General features: G+C 40.4%; 2 protein-coding genes and 1 non-coding gene across 3 annotated transcripts; 1 reads left to right on the top strand and 2 right to left on the bottom strand.

Annotated features, from left to right (window-relative positions):
• The first annotated feature begins 114 nt into the window (after positions 1–114).
• Trnar-ccu (transfer RNA arginine (anticodon CCU)) lies at positions 115–187 on the top strand. Its single transcript has one exon. It is a non-coding gene; the product is annotated as a tRNA-Arg (tRNA).
• A 2,371-nt stretch (positions 188–2,558) lies between these two features.
• On the bottom strand, positions 2,559–13,854 carry LOC139954524 (uncharacterized). Its single transcript, XM_071954365.1, has 2 exons — positions 13,322–13,854; positions 2,559–6,274 (listed from the first exon to the last, which is right to left on the bottom strand). The coding sequence occupies exon 2, from the start codon at positions 6,263–6,265 to the stop codon at positions 4,781–4,783; it is 1,485 nt and encodes a 494-aa protein (XP_071810466.1). The 5' UTR covers positions 6,266–6,274; positions 13,322–13,854; the 3' UTR covers positions 2,559–4,780.
• Positions 13,855–14,496: 642 nt separating this feature from the next.
• LOC139934010 (uncharacterized) lies at positions 14,497–18,017 on the bottom strand. The gene is made up of 2 exons (XM_071928276.1): positions 16,223–18,017; positions 14,497–15,767 (listed from the first exon to the last, which is right to left on the bottom strand). The coding sequence occupies exons 1-2, from the start codon at positions 17,841–17,843 to the stop codon at positions 15,724–15,726; spliced, it is 1,665 nt and encodes a 554-aa protein (XP_071784377.1). The 5' UTR covers positions 17,844–18,017; the 3' UTR covers positions 14,497–15,723.
• Positions 18,018–19,940: the final 1,923 nt, after the last annotated feature.

Here is a 19,940-nt window from a genome sequence, read left to right as displayed (position 1 = left end):
GCAAAGTATCAAGAAATAAACAATAGCACGATTAAATTTACTGTGATAGTAAGAACAATATAAGTTAATAGCTTTTACACTATAAAAGTGAAGCTTGCCCCAAAATTAATGAGAGCCTCCGTAGTCTAATGGATAAGACATCGGCCTCCTAAGCCGGGGGTTGCGGGTTCGAGTCCCGTCGGAGGTGTTTGTTTTTTCGGGTTTTTATTATTCACTTTTATTACACTGTGTCCATAATGAGTGCTCATAAATAAGGTTTGATCTTGTTTTTAGCACGAAAGCTGGACATCTTCGTGTTTTTTTTTATGAAGATTACTGATGAATTAGTTCTATACTCCCAGCATTGTAGGCCTATATACTCTAAGGGTGTGAGTAATGCCAAACGTGAAAAGTCATAAATTGTTTCCTTTTTTTTTTAGCTGGACACATTTGGCACTTGTCAAAGACCAGTCTTTTCATTTAGAATCAAATTTTACGTTAGTTTTATAAGCTTTAAAGCCCCGGACACAATCTGTAATTATCAAAGACCTGTCTTCTCACTTGGTGTATCTCAACATATGGATAAAATTAAAAACATGTGAAAATTTGTGCAGTCATCGAAGTTGGAAGAAAAAACGCCCTTGCCACACGAAGTTGTGTGCTTTCAGATGCTTGATTTGGGAACCTCAAAATCTATGATTATGAGGTCTCGAAATTTAATTCAAACATTTTAGTAGAAAATTACTTCTGTCTCGAAAAGTACTCCACTTCAGGAGGGAGCCGTTTCTCACAATGTTTTATCAACAGCTCTCCATTGCTTGTTACCGAAGTAAAGTTTTTATGCTAACAATTCTTTTGAGTAGGCCCTAATTACCAATAGTGTCCAGTGCCTTTAAAGGCAGTGGACACTATTGGTAATTGTCAAAGACTAGCCTTCACAGTTGGTGTATCTCAACATATGCATAAAATAACAAACCTGTGAAAATTTGAGCTCAATCGGTCGTCGAATTTGTGAGATAATAATGAAAGAAAAAAAACACCCTTGTCACACGAAGTTGTGTGCTTTCTGATGCTTGATTTCGGGACCTCAAATTCTAAACTTGAGGTCTCGAAATCAAATTCGTGGAAAATTACTTCTTTCTCGAAAACTATGTCACTTCAGAGGGAGCTGTTTCTCACAATGTTGAATACCATCAACCTTTCCCCATTACTCGTTATCAAGAAAGGTTTTATGATGATAATTTTTTTGAGTAATTATTGTGTCCACTGCCTTTAATGTGATAATATTGCAGTGTTTTTCAAAAATAATTATCCATTTTCCCGCAGACAATGTATTTTGTTTTTACAAAGGAACAATCTTATTAAATAGCTAAAAAGGGACTCGTGTAAGATCAAACGGAACTATATAGTTTTTAATTGACCAGAAGTGCTTCCCTAGAAGAAGAAAAATCGTTGGTGCATTCTTCCCCCTGAAATTGTATCCTTTAGTTTGACGTCAACATTATATTAGTAGTATCAACACTAAAAACATTTGCATGCCCACAGGCTGAAAGGGTTGGTTTTGGCGAGACAGCAAACAAAAAATCGGCACGAATTAGGTCATCGAATATCCTTTTTTTTCTTCTTCAAGTTTATCCTTTTGTTTATTTTCGTATACAGAAAATAGTTAGAAGAAACATTACAAACCTTAGCATTAAACTTTTGAAAATATCTGGACGGTATACACAATTAAAGCATTGATAAATTTTAACAAAACATAAATACTATTTATTTTGAAAACTAATTACCAGTACATATTGGGTCATTAAACAAATTACAACAAAACATTTTATCAACCATACAATTCATTGAATGGGTGCCGTTTTGCGTTGACTTACAAAAATCATTTCAAAAGAATTATAGCACGCCTGCTTAGTACAATTTTAAAAATATTGGGTTTTGTTTAAGAATGACGTAGTTTTTATGGGCGTGTGTATACATTATTGGAGAATATAGAGTTATGATAATGTACAATTATACAAAAAGTCAGTAAACAATTTATTTTTGATTCTTTATGTTCCATTTGGTTTTGTTTACCTTTTTTTATATTAAATTGATAGATGAAAATTAAAAAAGGTTATTACAATGCCATGTAGTTAAAAAACGTTTCCAAAATAGGCATAGAAATGTTGGACCTTTGAATTCGAGATCAACACCCCCCCCCCCCCCCCGTCCAAAAAAAAACACACTTAGAAAACAAACAAAAAGTAAACACTGCATTTTGAAATAATTCATGCTGTCATAGCACACGTTACTGACACATAATTACCTTCGACTTTTCAGTCCATTAATTCTTACACCCGTCGAAAATATCCTTTATTTTCAAATGTCTTACTCAAAATGAAATTAAAAAAATAAACAAATTAACCCAAATTTTGTTTAAACTACATGTAGTTACACATAAAAAATAATCAATTTGCGTTTGATATAATGGACATGATCATTGTTTCCATATTTAAAAGATTACATTTTTTTTTACAAATTAATGTTTCAACACGATTTAAACACGTCAACGAGGTAAAATCTACAGCATTTGGGTCTCGTTTAAATTTGCTTGAGTTGCTCTGTCTGCATGAGCACCCTTATTTATATATTCATGACTCCTCATTAAGATTAATCAAGAACATTCGTTTCGAATTATGTTACATGATGAACCATCAAACCCATTTGTCTCACAAAATCGCTGGTGTCGTTTTGTACTTGCACCTGATCAAAGAATTTAATTATATCTAATCTTATAGCTCCATGATCACATTGTGTTGATGTTAAACATTCCTTGCTCTATGGTTAAAACATACCCGGCCTTATACCCATTGGTCCACATCCAGACTCATCAAGTAGACTTGTCAACAAGATAAACGGCAAAACATATTTACATTACTACCCGCTTTGCCAACTAGGAATTATACCCTGTACGTAACGTAACATTAAATTAACTTCTGAGAAAAGGACCTCCTGCAGTTACACTGATAAGCCAATACAATTGTACATGTACTTCAATCCTGAACAACCAAAAGTCATTGATATTGTTACAATGGTCATGCAAGTCCGGGGTTAAAGGGAAGGTACACGTTTGGTAATTACTCAAAACAAATATTAACTTAAAAACTGACTTGGTACCGAGCATTGGAGAGCTGTTGATAGTATAAAACATTGCGAGAAACGACTCCCTCTAAAGTAACGTAGTTTTTGAGAAAGAGGTAATTTCTCTCTAAAATAATAAAAGACTACTAGCTAGTCGTTTATTCCTATCTGAAAGCACAAAAAATCGTCCAACAAAGGTGTTTTTTCTTTCATCATTTTCTCGCAACTTTGATGACCAATTGAGCCCAAATTTTCACAGGTTGTTTTTATATGCTTATGATGGGATACACCAACACTGGTCTTTGATAATACCAGACGTGTACAGTGCCTTTAAAGTGCTCGTATATTAATGTTATTATGCACTGAAAAACAGTTTGGGCCGAATTGCAGGAAACAAATCATACTGGTTGCACATGACAAAACGATATTTGTTAAATGAAGAGTAAAGCTTTCGTAATTGCTCTAAAGATTCACGACCTAAAAAAACTGATTTAGTAACAATTACTGGAGAGCTGTTGTTTTGGCGAAAAGGCTATTTAATTTTTCACCAACAAATTTGAATATTATAACAAAGGCTTTTAGGCATAATATGGAAACAGATAATTCTATGTAACGAGTTTTTTTTTCTTTCATTACTTTCTTGCAACTTGAAAACTAATTGAGCAAGCCAAATTTTTCACAGGTCGTTATTTGGGAATATATACTGCCACTGACAATACCAAAAGTATACCCTGCCCAGCCATGTAGGACTCTTCCTCAGTGCCAACCGTAGTGTTACGAAGACTCAGCAAATTGTACTCAGCAAAAATAAGCAGGATACCAGTCACACATGATACATGTGGCATGCTATTTTGGATGGTAACCTAATTCTGATAAGCATAATCCTGTTGAGTACTAACTACCTTTTGCGCATATTATAAGCACCTCTATGAAGTTGGGCCCTGCAAGGAGGTACGTTTTCCCCTCATATTATGTTTAAACATTATTTCAATTGTATCGACCACATCGTGCACGCTGGTTAGCTCCACAGCCTTGATATCCTAGGCTGGACCATGCCACTCGTCCTACAGGGGTGTGTCAATCAACATGGGACAGTAATTGTTTAAAGGGAGCAGGGCAAACTATGCCATCACCCTTTGCGTATACAAAATCGGTATGTCAATGGTAATTGAAACCAAATAATAAAATTCAATTAATAAGCACAAAAAAATAAGTCTAAATTACCCAAGACCCTGAACATGTTAACATCACACTATTGTTGGAACAAAAATGCAAAACAAACCCTCTTAACCCTACAGACAACGTAACACAAGCAGGCCCGATCCTTAACATAGGCGGAGGCGACAACCTCTGTCCCCCCGGCCATTGCCTTGGTGCCATTTCCAAGGAGAAAATGCCCTTGGTGTCCTTGCCCTGTCAAAAACGAAGCGCATACAGCCCTGCACACGGGAAAGTTTGAGTGACGGACTAAAGTCAACCATTGGTTGATTTTGCCTGGTACCCAGGACGTTTTCAATGCGTAGGTAACCATAATGGAATAACCATATGGAATATAACTAGTGGTTGACAAAATTGTCGCCATTCAAACTTGGCCCAAGGATGTTGCAAAAACAACCATAATCACACACTTTATGAAAGGGCATGCATCAAGTCATTAGAAATAAAACTAATAACGAGATCACAGAATAGTACATGTTTTTGACTGTGGGACAGGGGTCTCTTGTTTCTGCTGCGTCCTTGCTGTCGTTGTCTGGCCGTTGGTGGCGTTCGTACCCTTTGACTCCCTGATCGTCTTCAGTGTCTCCTCGTCGAAATGTTCCTCGAGCGTCTGAACTTCCTGTGAAATATCGCGCAGATCGCTCTCCAATTTTTTCATCCGCTCGTCCTTGGCCTGGTCGTCTTTGGCGAAGCGCTTGAGCCTCAACTGTAAGTCCTTACACTTGCGTTCACTCTCCTCCTTCTCTTCCAACGTCTCGGCCAGTTTCTCCCGGAGGTACTTTTCTGTGTCTTGCTGTTGGGAGAGCTCCCTTGCCAGGTAGTCTGACTGGACTTTCATGCCTTCTTTATTATCGACACTTGATTGGCGTTTCCTATCTTTTGACTCTGCTTCTGATTTATCCAGCCTTTGCTGTATCTCAACGTTCAAGGCTCTCAGTTCCTGAATGTCACGCTGAGCAGCGCTGTACTTTTCCTCGAATGTACCGATTTCATGAACATTTTCTCCAGAAGTTTCCCCTTCTTCTGCCCTTGTTGTAGGCTGCGCCTCTTCGGTGGTAGTTTCTTGGGGAGGTTCTTGTGGTTCAGGGTCTACCGGTTTAATTTCATCTATATCTTCTGGGACTGCTTCATGGATATCGGCTGTCGCTACATCTCCGACGGTCACAGAAATATCTACGGGGGCGTCATCCTTTGCTTTTAAATCAAGCTCTTTGCTTGTGTCCTCAACATTTGAGTCCTCTGGTTTCTCTTCATTTTCATGAATGTTTGATTGGTCCTCCTGTGGCTGCTCAATTTGTTTTTCTGATTCGGTGGCATCGCCATCGATTTCATCAGCGGCTCTCTCTGGCGTGGGCTCCTCAAGAACACTATTCTCTGTTTCGGGAACTTTCTCCGGCCTGGGTTCCTCAAGAACAGGATTTTCAGTTTTATGAACTTTCTCTGGTATGAGTTCATCGGCTACTTCATCCACTGCTACCTCATCTGTCTTAGGCGACGAAGTTTCCTCTTCTGGTTTCTCATCCTCTATAACGACTGATGGTGCGGGTGTTTCCTGGCTATCAACCACCACCTCTTGGGGGGCATCTTCTGGTACTTCACCCTCTTTAGCTGCTTCTTCAACACCTTCACTAGATGTTGGACCATCCTCATCTGGTTTTGGTGCGTCCACGGTCTGCTCTTCCCCACCAGCGGGTTCTGAAGGTTGATCCGGTTCAACTGCTTCTTGAGGTGCATCTGTTTGATCTCCCTCGGGTACTTGTTCTGGTTGGCTGTCCTCCGGTTTCTCCACTTCCCCACTCTCTGCTGATATGGGCTCGCCATCAGTGGGCTTTTCGTCGACTGCAGCCGGGCTATCTGCAGAGTTATTGTTCTCTTCGGCTTCACTGCCCTTTACGGCGACCGTTGTGTCTGGAACCGTCTCCTGCGCAGTCTCGGTGTCTGCCATGTTTGAAATCTGGAAGGGGGAAATGGAAAATTATAAAATAATTAGAAACTTTGCACAAATTAATATTCATGGTGACTGTGAACTAAAACTGGACAAATGGTAATTACAATTTAAAATTCAGTGTTCAATTTAAGGACAGACTGTCAGCCTAATGCCAACGGCTGTTCTATGCCCACATGACTGTTGTCATTAACGAAGTAAATGCAGCATGTGCCCATTCATTAAAAACAAACCTACACAAGAATCAAGAACATATAATAGCTGCTTTGCCTCCCAAAGAAGGCCCTAGAATTTTACCCATGTACGCTGGCAAACGGGAGCTGAATGTCAATGAGCAACAACAGAAAAAACAAGAGTTTTTGTTTGAAGCCTTTTAATTAAATGCAACCAAGTTCCCAGAAGTGCCGGTAGCCGAACGCAATAATAACTTCTGACATCTCGCATTTCTTCTGTATAATAGGAACCACAGTTGTTTCTCGGGTCGTTGCCAAGATTTCATTTTCATTAAATTGCCTGAAGTCCTCCTCATTTTACCATTTATTGGTGTCAGAGGCCGACCCACGGTTCAGTGGGTTGACTTGTTAGACTGTCGGTGGAAAGTGCGCCATTTGACACCCATTGCTTTGAAGGGTACTTCTGATATCAGCAGTAAGATTTTTAAGAAACTGCACGTTTCCTTTTTCCCCAAAGTTATCCATTGTTTGTTAATATGCCTGTATTTTTTAGGCCATGGCTTGAAAGGGGAGTTCCCACCACCTCAATGTCCGGGTACACATAAAAGCGAAACTCATGCACATGAGTGCAATGTACACCATACATTTTTCCACACATCTTATCTGTCCCAAGATAATTGTGCAGAAATTAACATATGAATGTGGTTTTTTTCCCCCAGAGATTCCCTTGGAGATTGCCTAGAACGGGTTGCCTGTAAATTGCCTTATGTGACAAGGCATTCAACAATGTAATTAAATATTGGGTCTTCTTCGATAAAGGCCCCATCGAAGCCATGATTTGCACAAGAACCAATGCAGTATGTGTGCAAGGGTCATGTCTCAGACTCCATCTACTTGGTGTGGTGTGTTTTTGTTAGGGTGTGGAGGCTTTTTAAAGCAAACAATCTGCGAACACAGACTTTAAATCAAGTCTATTCAAATAAGAGCAGACACTCCAGACCACCAGTCTTTAAGATGATGAGCGTTCTTCATCATAAAGAGGCACAATGCATGTTTTGCCTCCAACCCGACTAAGTAAAGATACGGATCCAATCGCATTACACATAAGCCTTGGTTTGTGTTGAGAGGTTGAGGGGAGATACCTCGGGCGACTTCGACTGCTTCTGAACATACAGCAAAGGACCATGTTACGTGCAATCCGGTCCTCTTTGTCTATGGTGAAATTGTGTGATTTCATGAACCTAAAGAGTTGATTTATATTCGGACAAATCACTTTGTTTGATGCATAGGAATAAGAGATCATTACAGGTACCATATAATTTACCTTTGTCGTGTAAAAAGGGCTAAGGACACGGCGAACATCATTTCAAATCCAACCATTAATCATTTGTTAGTTCTTGCTATTGTGGGTTGTCTGATTTTCGTAACTTTGCGAGGAATAAAAAGGAAGAGGTTATGGCGTCATCAACATGACCACATACGTCATGTAGCTCTTGTCTTTATTGGTCAAAGGTCAAAGCTGTCCATTATATACATCACATAAAAAAAAATATTTGTTTTGTAAAGCGATGCTTGTAAAGTTGGTGATAAAACTAAGTGGAATTACGTAACGATCTCAATGAGATGCAAGGCTCTTGACGCACAGATTGTTTGACAACATCGTTTAAGCGTTGAACTGTAACACAAACATTTACCTTTTTTCTAATAAAAAGTGTAGCACAGCAGTCAGTCATTCCAGTTTAATAATTAAAAAAAAATTAAAATGCAAATGAAAAAAAGCTGTGTGTCAAAATCCATCAATGTTGTTGGTGATGGGGCAATTATTTTCTATGTAAAGACCACGACGAATAAATTACACATTAATTGCTGTTGTTGTTCTTTTAATTGAGACCTAGTCTGTTTCAATGTTGTTAATGAAGGGGCAATTAATAGTTCATACGCATCTAACGGTCTCATATATTCCCATCTGTCAGCAGAATTAGCTCATAGTCGCCCATGATCACGTTTGCAGTGTATAGCAACCGTGGAGTATGCACTCCACTTGTGGGTTTTCAAGAAAACAACCGCCAGCAAAATTGCAACTTATCAGATTAAAACAAAATCATTAAAAATCCTGCATATCGGCTCGAGCAAATAAAACCATCTGACTCATTCCACTGCGTCATGTATATGGCTTGATCAAACAAGCCCAAGTATGTTTACTGTTAGGTTGTCAATGGAGCTATGGTAACACATCGGTCTTATACGCAGGTATCAAAGGCACTATGGACATTATTGGTAGTTACTCAAAATAATTGTTAGCATTAAAAACTTGCTTGGTAACGACCAATGGAGAGCTGTTGATGGTACAAAACATTGTGAAAACGGCTCCCCCCCCCCTCTCTCTCTCTCTCTATGAAGTAACGTAGTTGTAGTTGAGAAAGGGGTCATTTCTCACTCAAATAATAAAATGAAGCCTTTTTTATTCTGAATCTGAAAGCACATCATAAAGCAATGCAGCAATGGTGTTCTGTTTCTCATTATTCTATTGCAAACTCGATGACCAAATGAGCCCAAATTTTCACTGCTATTAGTTGTATGCATAATCTTGGGATACACCAAGTGAGAATACTGGTCTTTGACAATATTCCCAATCGTGTCCAGGGGTGGATTTCACAAAGGTAGTCCTAACTTAGGACTAGTCCTAGGCAATGCTAAGAGATAGGACTGGTCCTAAAGTTGGGACCAGTAGCTCATCCTGACTTAGGACTGGTCCTATCTATTAGCATTGCCTAGGACTAGTCCTAAGTTACGACTATCTTTGTGAAATCCACCCCAGTGCCTTTAACGGGGGTTTTGGAGTTCATAATGTGAACATTGCGGTGATCACTCTCATGCAATTCTTCGAACGTCGACGCAAAGTCCAAGTGGGTTTTTACCCAGTAAGCCAGAATTATGTATAAGGGCTGGCTAAACAATCAATTAAACTGGACAAGTGTTCTCGTAATTAAAACAATTCTGGTTCGTTTTGGCACACTTCATTGCCTCATTCATGACGTAGAAATTGGTATACTCGCTCAGTGGCATTGTAATGAAGTATCTATAGGATTGTTACAAAGTGGCACATAATCCGTAGAGAAAAAAAGCAAAGCCTTCCTTTTTATGTCTTGGTAAAGAATAAGTTCAACTAAATCTTCAAAAATCTTGTAGGCATAATATATAATTCTGGTTATCAGTATGGACGTTGGGTCACTTTTGTGTCTTTTTCAAATATTTACTGTTTTGCTTACATTGTAGTGAACTGTATCCAAAGGCCTGACGTTTTTACCACAGCAAAATAGTTCTCAAAGGGCAAAACATTATGTCAATCATTCTTTAAATGCTTACAAAAAGCGGTTTCTGAATTTGTCATCATCAATTTTCGTCGCAGCATGTAGATGTGAAAAATGTCACTCCAAAGAAACCAAATTCCGACATGTATGGGCCTAAACGATTGCCGCGCTTTTTTATGTCCTCAGTGGTGTTTTTTTATCAATGTGTATAAAACTATAGGGTTACTAGTTAGAGAGTGAAATCATGAATGTCGATCGCAGTATCCAAGCAATGAACATTCCGTTCTTTGTATTATATAAAGAGAGGTCGAGCCAGACGGTTTAGCAAACTATTGATCTATCACAAGCAACTTCGATCCCCAGTCATGTTTCAAAGTTACGCGTCAGTCGTCACAATGATTGCAAACACAATTTTGATAAAACAAAACTAAAAATGTTCGTTTTCTCCTTTTTGAAAATTATCGAAACCACGTGGGAAAACAAAGAAAACTTTGGCGACTGGCTGTGAGAGTGTAAGTTGCAAAAACGTAACAGGAATAAGGAACAGCCAGTGGAGGCACTGCCAAAGATTAGAGTGGAAGACTCCATGGCCTGTATGCTTCGTTTTTGAAAGGGCAAGGGCACCAAGGCACTTTCTCTTTGGTAGGGCACCCTAGAAGGAAATCGTAAATTTCTACTGGAGCATCTCAAGGGCACCTATGCAATGACCAGGGGGCATGGAGGCAATTGCCTTCATTGCCTCCATGGGGTATCATAACGTCCGTCGATATATCGAAAATACTCAAAAACTCGATATTTTTTTGACATCGAAATCGCCGATGTCACTTTTATAATCATATCGTAATATCGGATTTTCGATATATCGAAAAATTTCGATGTTTTGAAAAATTCGATGTTCCTAAATGATATCGAAAATACCAAAAGAGTGTCCGATTATTTAAAAGAAATCTGTGTTTGAGTATTGGAAAAGCCGTCGTCGTTATGTAATTTCATAATTTCGAGTTGCTCTATTAAATAAAATACGTTTTACAACCAAGTATGTCTGCTTGTTCTTTGTGTTTTCGCCATCAGCCGCTGGCCCGTCGCAGAAGTTCACAACTCCGCGGCGAGCGCACGGTAAAACCTCACAAGAAACCACCGCTGGTTTGCAAAAATACCCCGCAAAAACTTCCCCGAATCAACAAGACATAACAAAACAAGGAAGAAAACAATCTTACGTTATACAGTAAAATAATCTTTCTATCAATCCAAGGTATCATAATGGCGTCATTTTGGTCAAATAAAGCCTACACGTTGTTGTTTTCGTAAACAAGCTTACACTTCCGAGGAACTATATGCTTCGCAGACCACGCTGTCGGCGGCTATTGCGTGCGTACCAGCGAAGACTTTGCTGTTGTACGGTTTAAGCGTGCACACCAGCGTGTGTGGTTATTGCAATTCGGGGGGAAAACCCGTTTGCCCAAGCATGCACAGACACGTGCAGTCTTTTTTCAAGGCGGTATCGCGTGATGCACTGCGTTATTTCGACAATAGAGGGCTTTCTCGCATTCAATTTTAATGCCTTTACTATAGACTGCTAAGTGCTACGAGCCTTTATTGGAGACTATGTGACTGCATCATGCTGCTTGCGTTGTATATTGTGAGCGCGGAGTGGTAGGTCTGTGTTTTGCGGGACTTTCTCGTGATTTTTTTGGATGATTATCTCAACCATTTTCAACCGTAAAAGTAGTGTAACATACCAGCGGACATTTATTATGTATCTAATAATATTGCCGTGAATTGTCGTTATTTTGAAGGGCATTAGACTCTCAAAAAGTTTAGTAACTAATTCATTTAGTGTTGACAAAGTTTGAAGCGCCGCGCTCCCCTAACACACTTCACTCTCCACAACAGCGGGCCTGTCGCACCAATTTTTTTTTCCACATCGTACCAAAGATCTCAACCCAAAGCCGCCCGCCCGCGCGCCCGTCGGACAACTTGATTGACACTTTTACGTCAGTGCATCGGCAACTGACACCTTAATGTCGGCAAGTCACGCAACTCACAAAGGCTCTGTGTCGTTTTGAGACGGTCAATCATGGCCAATCACGAATCGAGAATTGTGGTGCGCGTTCACCAATATTGGCCAAGCCAGCGGTAGCGGCGATCATACTTTGTTGTAAAACCAGAAATAATCGGGGCGCGGGACTACGCAATTTGAAATTTTTGAACTACAAACAAGGTCGGGGCCCCCAAAAACAGGTTTAAATAGAACCCTATTAAACTGTCAGTCTACGGTATATATATTTCTACTCGCCATGAGTATACCAAGTGCTGTTTTTAGGCTTCATCTTGCGCGCGGGAAACACTCGATATATCGAGTATACTCGATATTAAATTTTCGATATATCGGTAATGGGAAAAAACCGATATCGACGGACGTTAGGGTATCATGGATGACATGGTTAATATGCCTAAGTCCTGTCATTCATTTCACTCATTTTATTTGGTAAAAGCGCAGGAAATTTTAGCACCCGTCTTGTCTGCGTGCGTCTTTTGGTCTGCTGAGTGTTTCTGGAATTGTGGCCAAAACCAACAATTTATAAATTCATCAATACAAGGTGTATTAGCGTTTTGTCTCCGACGGGACCAATTCGTCTTCCGTGGTGCAGAACGAAAACCATAAATCATGGATACATTTTAAAACATGAACCTCCATGATATACAACATTTGTTTATTATTACTCTTACAAATACGTTGTAGGCCCTAATTGAAACGCTATACCGTGATGACCGTATGAACCACTCAAGTCTAGTGCATTGCATTTTAAATGCATTGAAAATGGGCTATCTTATCAATGATTATTATTATTAGACTAAACAAGGATAAACTGGGACTCTGTACTGACTTAAATTGTTTTTACATATTTTGCATTTTCGTACGAAGATGCTAATGTAAACAAAAAAAGTAGGAACAAATGTTCGTACCTGCCACCACTTTTTCATTCGTTCTGAAATAAATTAGTAACACTCAAAATGAGATTTTCATTTTTTTAAAAGAATGGATTGGGGAATGGTGGCAGGATACGGACATTTTCCCCCAAATTAAAGTTAATTAAGTTACGTTACTGGGTCTACAAATTAGCAATGATGATCGTCTAACCGGGAAGTCGGTCTGTCGTGAGTTCCTGCAATCTACGAATAAAGGTGACCCAATGACGACTAAACCTGACCTGTTTACAATAGTCATACCAGTGACCTGATCAGCTCATTAGGTTATGTTTTGAGTTCCAACAACGTTTCGGGAAAAGTGTGACCCACAACTTGAACTGTTTACACTCGATAGAGTCACACACGAGCAGAAGGTCCAAACCATGAGAACCCCATCAGGTTATTTTTTGAGATCCAACAATCTATTCGTTTCCGGAAAAGTGTGACCCACATGAAGACTAAACTTGAAGTGTTTTACACTCGATAGAGTCATACACCAAAGACCTGGCTGAGCAGAAGGTCCAAATCATACAGGAACCCCTACATCAGGGTTAAATGTTAACCATCAAGAAAGGAAACACGCACCACCACAAAATACTAACCTCGTAATTTGAGTAGGGGACCCACTGCAGATGTGACCCCTTTCGGTCCTCTCACACACACACCGTCCACGGGGCCGGCTGTCTTCAAGTGTAAACTTCGGTCCTTGCCTAGTTCAGAGAATTCCAAGCCGTTGTAACAAAATTCACATGTAGGTGGAAACTTCCATGGAGCCTCAGATGTTATCACAACGAGAAACGCTGGAATTCTATCCTGAATAATGAGAGGAATCAACAAATCAAGAAGTTCGAACCACTCAGTGATAATGTTTCATCCGCTACCAGTCGTACACAATGAACGTGTACATAACTAGCTTTTTGGTTTGTTTTGTACATGTGAACTACATAGAGACCGCGAGGTTAGGCCAAATATTGACCCTATTGAATATGCAGTTCTATGGAACCATTTCATCAGCAACACTGCACGGCTCTGTGACAACCCACCACAACGCGAGGCGCAAACTGTGCATGGGTATTGTGTTGCCCTGTCTCCATGGTGCTGGGTGTAAACTTTGCACCGTGCGAGAGCTGCCCCACTCCCCCGTCTCCCTGGTGGCAACCAGCGCGAGAGGCCTTGTCAATATTAATAGCTTTGTGTACACACCATTTACGTACTCGTCTTTTCTGCAGGTGTAACCGCATCACTGCACATACTCTTGTTTGTTTACTATACACAAACATTTTACATTGTGCAATAACCTCTTCATCAATATCCATAAAGAACTAGATAGTCCTAATACAACAATGTATCAAGACGAAATGTAAATTGGCCACTTGACTTATTACGTGGGGGAGGGGTACTCGAACTGCCCAAAAGTACCAAGGGGGAATTCACCAATGCCTTATTTATAAAGTAGCATAGCGCATGAGTGCGAACATAACTCATTATTTTTGTTGCCAGGATTTGCGTTCCATTTAAAATGCACCTCCAAAATTTGTAGTGACCATTTAACTATTATTGCAGCGTCGTCAATGAACAGTAACCCTGACTCCATGTTCTCTCCAGTCCCACATGATCCTTGAGCCGTTATCACGTTAAAAAAAAAAAAAAAAAAAAAAAAAAGAACTTACAAAATCTGAATTTAGTTTAATAATACTTATGTTTAAACATGTTTCAAACAAATTCGAGAAAGAAAGATAAAAAGACAAGTCTAACATTAAAAGCAATCAAACACTAATTATACATTTTTTAAACTATATTTTATTAACTTGTTTGTTTGTCGTTACATCAAAACGTTCCGATTATTTATAATTATTGTCAAACCAAAATGTTTTTTCTCTCAAAGGATAATTATGAATGCAATTTTGCCCGGCTGCCTGGCGTTTCAATAAAAAAACGTCATATAAATAGTTATGTATTTTTTAGTAATAGTAGTGTTCCTTTTCTATTAAAATCAACGAAGAGCATGAAAGCAAACCAATTATTTCAGGCATTCTTTTGCATGAAAGTCTGAAGCATTTAATTTTTATTTTCAGAAGCCATCAGTTTGTTTTCAAAAGCAGTTGTTTATAATAAAGAAAAATAATAACTGCTTCGGAAAAAGAAAGAAAAAGCTGATTTAAAAAAATAATTGTCTTTAAAAAACTGCTTTTGTAAATGAAAACTGCGTTTGAAAGAAGAAATAATACAACTCTGCCCTCTCTCGTCTCGAAAACTGAAAACAAAACTTTAAAAAAATAACAATAGCTGCTCTTGAATTAAAAAAAACATAGCGAGGACACTTGTGTGCATTAGTATTGTTTTGTTTTGCTTATGTTTCTAACTCACCTTTATTCATCGTATCAAATAATCTGTTGCATCCTGCTATAAGAGTAACATTCAAAAGTTTTCAGCAGCTATTTTTAGAACACTTGAATATTTGTTGAAATTGTGACACGAAAAAAGATTCTTATATAAACGACTACCCATATTATGGCCTGTCTTGTGTATCTTGTGTATCGCCTGCCCGGACGTGACATGGGCACAACTTCATAGAGCTGCTAAGCACGAAAATTTGCTTAGCATGAAAATACTTCCTTGATAAAAAAAGGATTACCAACCAAATTTTTATTTGTTGCATTTTGCTTGTTACAATGTTACATGGTATTTAGCTGTTGTTTGCTAATTCTGAAATTCACGCGGACATTTGGGTGGTATTCATGTTTTATCAGAAGGAAGAAATATAATGCTAAGCAAAATGTTTGGCTTAGCACCTCTATTAAACTGGACCCTGGAATGTTCTAAGTCACTATTTGTGTACTAAGTCACCAATTACACCCATTTATTTTGGTTCGGCTAATTGTTTGGAGTTAACAGTGAGGAGTCCTCATTCACCCAGCACGGTGTTAATCCAAGACCCGCAACAACCTATCTCTTCGGTCACTTCATACAATCGGTGTCATGGTTGTAAATTGACGCGACACTTCTACAGCCGACGAAAGTCCTCATCGTCAAAATTATCACCAAAATCTGTGAACAATTAAATAAACGGAGGGGAAATCAAGAAAAATCAAAACAATTGCACACACTTGTATCCCAAAGGCCCAACGTGGTGCCGAATATGTTTCCATGAAGATTGAATGAATTGTGCTGGTGCAATGTCTTATTTACGTTACAAAATGATTGTTTTTTTCACGATTATTTAAAAAAAAAAATCACCGTGTTCCAATGTGGTTAGCTGCACTTGCAAGGTTGTAGGTTCTAATCCTACCAAGCTCACCGCTGATTACACATGGTACTTTAATTATGATAATGTCGTCTAAAGTAGTACTGAACCACACTTCCCCGATTTCTGCAATTTATTACAAACAAAATAGTGTGTAGGAGAGAGATTTGATGTTCACACCTTGACATTGTGGGAGCATTGCCGAGATCCCTTGACGGGATGGTCATCTAAACAAACGAACCCATTGCATAAAACTCACCGTTGAAGAAGTTTTCGTGTAAGTGAATGTTGCTGCAACTCGTCATTTCTTCCAAACTGTCATTGTTATCACCGGATACCATGGAAATTGCACCGTCGGACGACCCTCGTCCTACACGGCGGATGACGGCACCAGCAGCCCGAGCAGAGCCGCTGTTGTTGGTGTTGTCTGACATGTCGACATCATGTAGGCCTATGGATGGTTGGTCGAGTGTCAGCGATGAGGTCGAAGGACTGAAAATTGTGGAGCTTCTACATCTGTGGTCGCCAAGACCAAGTTTGTGGCTGGATTCTGGTAGTTTAAGCAGATTGACAAAAGTGTGTGGTTGTGCTATGGCTGGATCGCTGCTCGTCGTTTTCGCCTTGGGTAGGGTTTTCGATTTTAGCAATTTTGAGATGACGTGTGGAAGACTCGAGAGTGAGCTGTCTTCTATTGGAGGTGTCTTCGTTCCTGGTGGGTCACATTCAGCCATAGGATAGTAACCCTCTTCAATCCAGTTGTCAGAGTCTTCGAGGCTTGAGTGGGAAGACACAGAATGAAGAGAAGTTAGCTCTGACATTTCATCATCGGCGTCGGACTTGTCAGATGCTGCACCGTGATCGACGTGGTCGAGGATGGACAACACCGAGGGCGTTTCGAATTCTTCCGCAACTTCGCTCATCTTATCATCATGATCCGTATCAACCAAAGCCACATCCTCTTGAATGATGCCGTCCAGGCTTTGAGAAACATCGCCAGATTTCTGTCCTGTGCCAGGTTCGATTTGGCCGGCTTGACAGTCTAGTTTGGGGTGGTCTGTGTCATCTGCCTCTTCGGTTGTCACAGAATCATCCTCCTCGGCACTTTCTTCAGAATCGTCCATCTCATCGGAGGCTGTACTATCATCGATGCTGATCGGTCTATAGTTCAGGCCAATGGATCCTGTAGCCGGAGCTACTCCTCCTGACATAAGTAGCATGCGAATTCGGCGGGTCGTTTGGTCATTGCTGTGCAGTGAAAGATACTGCGATCTGAACGGTTGGTCCAGCGTAACATGGTAGCCACGAACTGCCTCCTCCGTGGAGACTGTGTGCCGAATGGCTTCGTCGTCAGCTGAGTTTTCTTCTTTACATTTCAAGTGAGTGAAGTTGTCCCGATTGTACTCCATTGATAGTTTGTCTCTTCTCGGCCTGCTCTGCTCGATGGTGCCGCCAGGAATCACGGGGTAAGACTGTGACGCGGACGGGGTGTCCAGCTGCTGGGGTGCTGGGACGTCTGTTCCAGTCTCATCACTTCGTGTCTTTCGAATAACCACGGCCTTCTCAACTGCCACGGCCAAACTTTGTTTCTGTAGTAAAAAGATCTTGTTCTTCTTCTGACGATGGGATGTTTCCAGCTCAGAGTGGCCTTCGAGTGTTGCGACTGACACCACTTCGGGACCGGTTGATGATGGCCAAAACTCACCCGTCAGCGATCCTCCGTCTGTTGTGGCAGTGTAAATGCTATATGTGCAAGGGCTGCATGTAGGGCTCGGAGCATCTGACACGATGGAAGTTGACTTTCGGAAGTCAAGATGGGCTTCTCTCTGGGGGCTCTGCTGATACTTAAACTCTTTTACATCCACACTGGTTCCGCAACCCATGTCTGGATTCAGGCACTTCAGGATATAGTGTCATGGTTACATCTAGTCAAGGGAAGACGCGTATTATGCCTACACTATTTTCTGTTCTTGCAAGAGTAGGAAAAATACATGATAAACGTCATGAAGAAGTGTCATCCAGCTGATGATGAAGACGGAAAACTTAAACAAGTTGAGTTCAAACCAACGCAACGCGTCAAAGCAAATTAGCTTCTCAACGCGCACGCGATATAGAACAGAGGCCCTGCCTGTCGGACGCGAAATGGAATACTATCTTTTACTGCACATTGAATGGCGGCGTGTGCGTTTCAAAACGCTAGCGGGTGTTTTTTGTTTTCATGACAGCGCTTTGTACGCAGTGTAGGGCGGGCCGGGGCACTTTTTGCAGTATGGCCATGGATGGGCGTTTTGTTTTACATCGGTCATTTGTTGATCAACAGAACATCTTGATTTGCATGGCCGGCCGGCATCGAAATTGCGAGATAATTATGAAAGAAAAACACCCTTGTCACACGAAGTTTTGTCTTTCAGATGCTTAATTACGAGACCTCAAAATCTAATGCTGAGGTATCAAAATTAAATTCTTGGAAAATTACTTCTTTCTCGAAAATTTTCCCTCTGTTACTTCAGAGTAAGCAGTTTGTAACAATGTTTTGTATTATCAACATCTCTCCAATTACTAAGGTTTTAAGCTCATAATTTTGAATCATTGCCACTAGTAAATGACCACTAGCCTTTAATAAACCATAATATTGACAGAAACTTGCGATTGAGGTTCTCGTTGTTCCCATTCAACCCCAAACAACGGGCATAATTTTATAGTCTTGTAATTTTACTGTTCATAAATGTATTTTCATATATTTGAATACATTCCTCTTCTGGACAGCAGTTTGAACGCAGTGCGGGCACACTTTGATCCACAGTCTGAACACTGTCATATTTTCGTATATTTGTCTCCCGTCCCAGAGTTTGAACATACTGTGACAGTGTGAAATGGGCGGGATCTCGGTTAAATATGCACCAAAAAAAGTATAACTGTGCTTATTCAAAACAACCTGTCATGCGCAGTAGTTCACAGCTACATTAGTTATATTGCATTGGCCCGGGAAGTTTGAAAAACACCACCGTCGGTATAGAGTAAAATCCCGAGACCATGTCTTGAAACGAATTAACAATCCGTAAAACACTTGATTTGGCACAGTTAAGTCTATGTGTATATTTTTGGGAAATTTGATCAAACTGGTCCAAAGAGCTATAACAAAAATACTGCTCTCTCCCACCCAACTCATGTGTGGGTTCGATTGCTCCATGTTTTGATCAGCTTCCCTGTGTCCACCGCCCAGCACGGGTGAGCCCCTGACAAGAGCTAATTGAACACTTGCTCCTCGTGGTGAGCCCCTGGAGTAATGAAGTGAGAGCTAATCAAACCCCACCGGGATCGACTTAGACTTGGTTCAAGTCGGCTTTTTTAACATGCGCCCTCTATTGGAAATCCTGTGACTTGGGTCGATTTCTGTGCGCATGTCTTTATCCACCATATTAGGATAAAGGCAGGGGCCTTTCTCAAACCACGGCTTGGGCTCCGGCTCAGGCTCCACGTGCAAAACGCGCTGCTCCAACTTGCAGGTTACATGCAAGCTGTGTACACAGCTCGCGAAGCCGGAGCCCAAGCCGTGGTTCGAGAAAGGCCCCAGGCCCGCTCGATCCAGCGGTTCCAGTGGATACAATGATATCATTGGATTAGTGCAGTTAACATGAGCTTTCCATGCCCAAACATTACGCAGTAACACTGCCGACTTTCGTCGCGTATCTCTATGTGAAATGAACAACAAAGCGGTGAAATAAAGCTCCGATTTAGATGCAGTTTTTCAGAGGAGTAATTCGACGCGACGAAAGACTCAACGAAAGTTGCTGCCCCCGTAAAAAGTTGTTGCCCCCAAAAATAGTGGGCCCGTGAGAAAAAAAGTCGCCAAGTAAAAAAGTAGTCATGGCCTAAATCAACAAAATTGCCACAAAAAAAGTTGCTGCCCCCAAAAAAGTTGCTGTCCCCACAAAAGTTGCTGCCCCGAAAAGGGTTGCTGGCCCAAAATTTGTCGGCAC

The sequence above is a fragment of the Asterias amurensis genome, chromosome 2, assembly GCF_032118995.1.
Source record: "Asterias amurensis chromosome 2, ASM3211899v1".
In the NCBI taxonomy this organism is placed as follows: Eukaryota; Metazoa; Echinodermata; class Asteroidea; order Forcipulatida; family Asteriidae; genus Asterias; species Asterias amurensis.
Note: the sequence above shows the minus strand (reverse complement) of the source record. Positions and strands in the feature narration are given on the sequence as shown.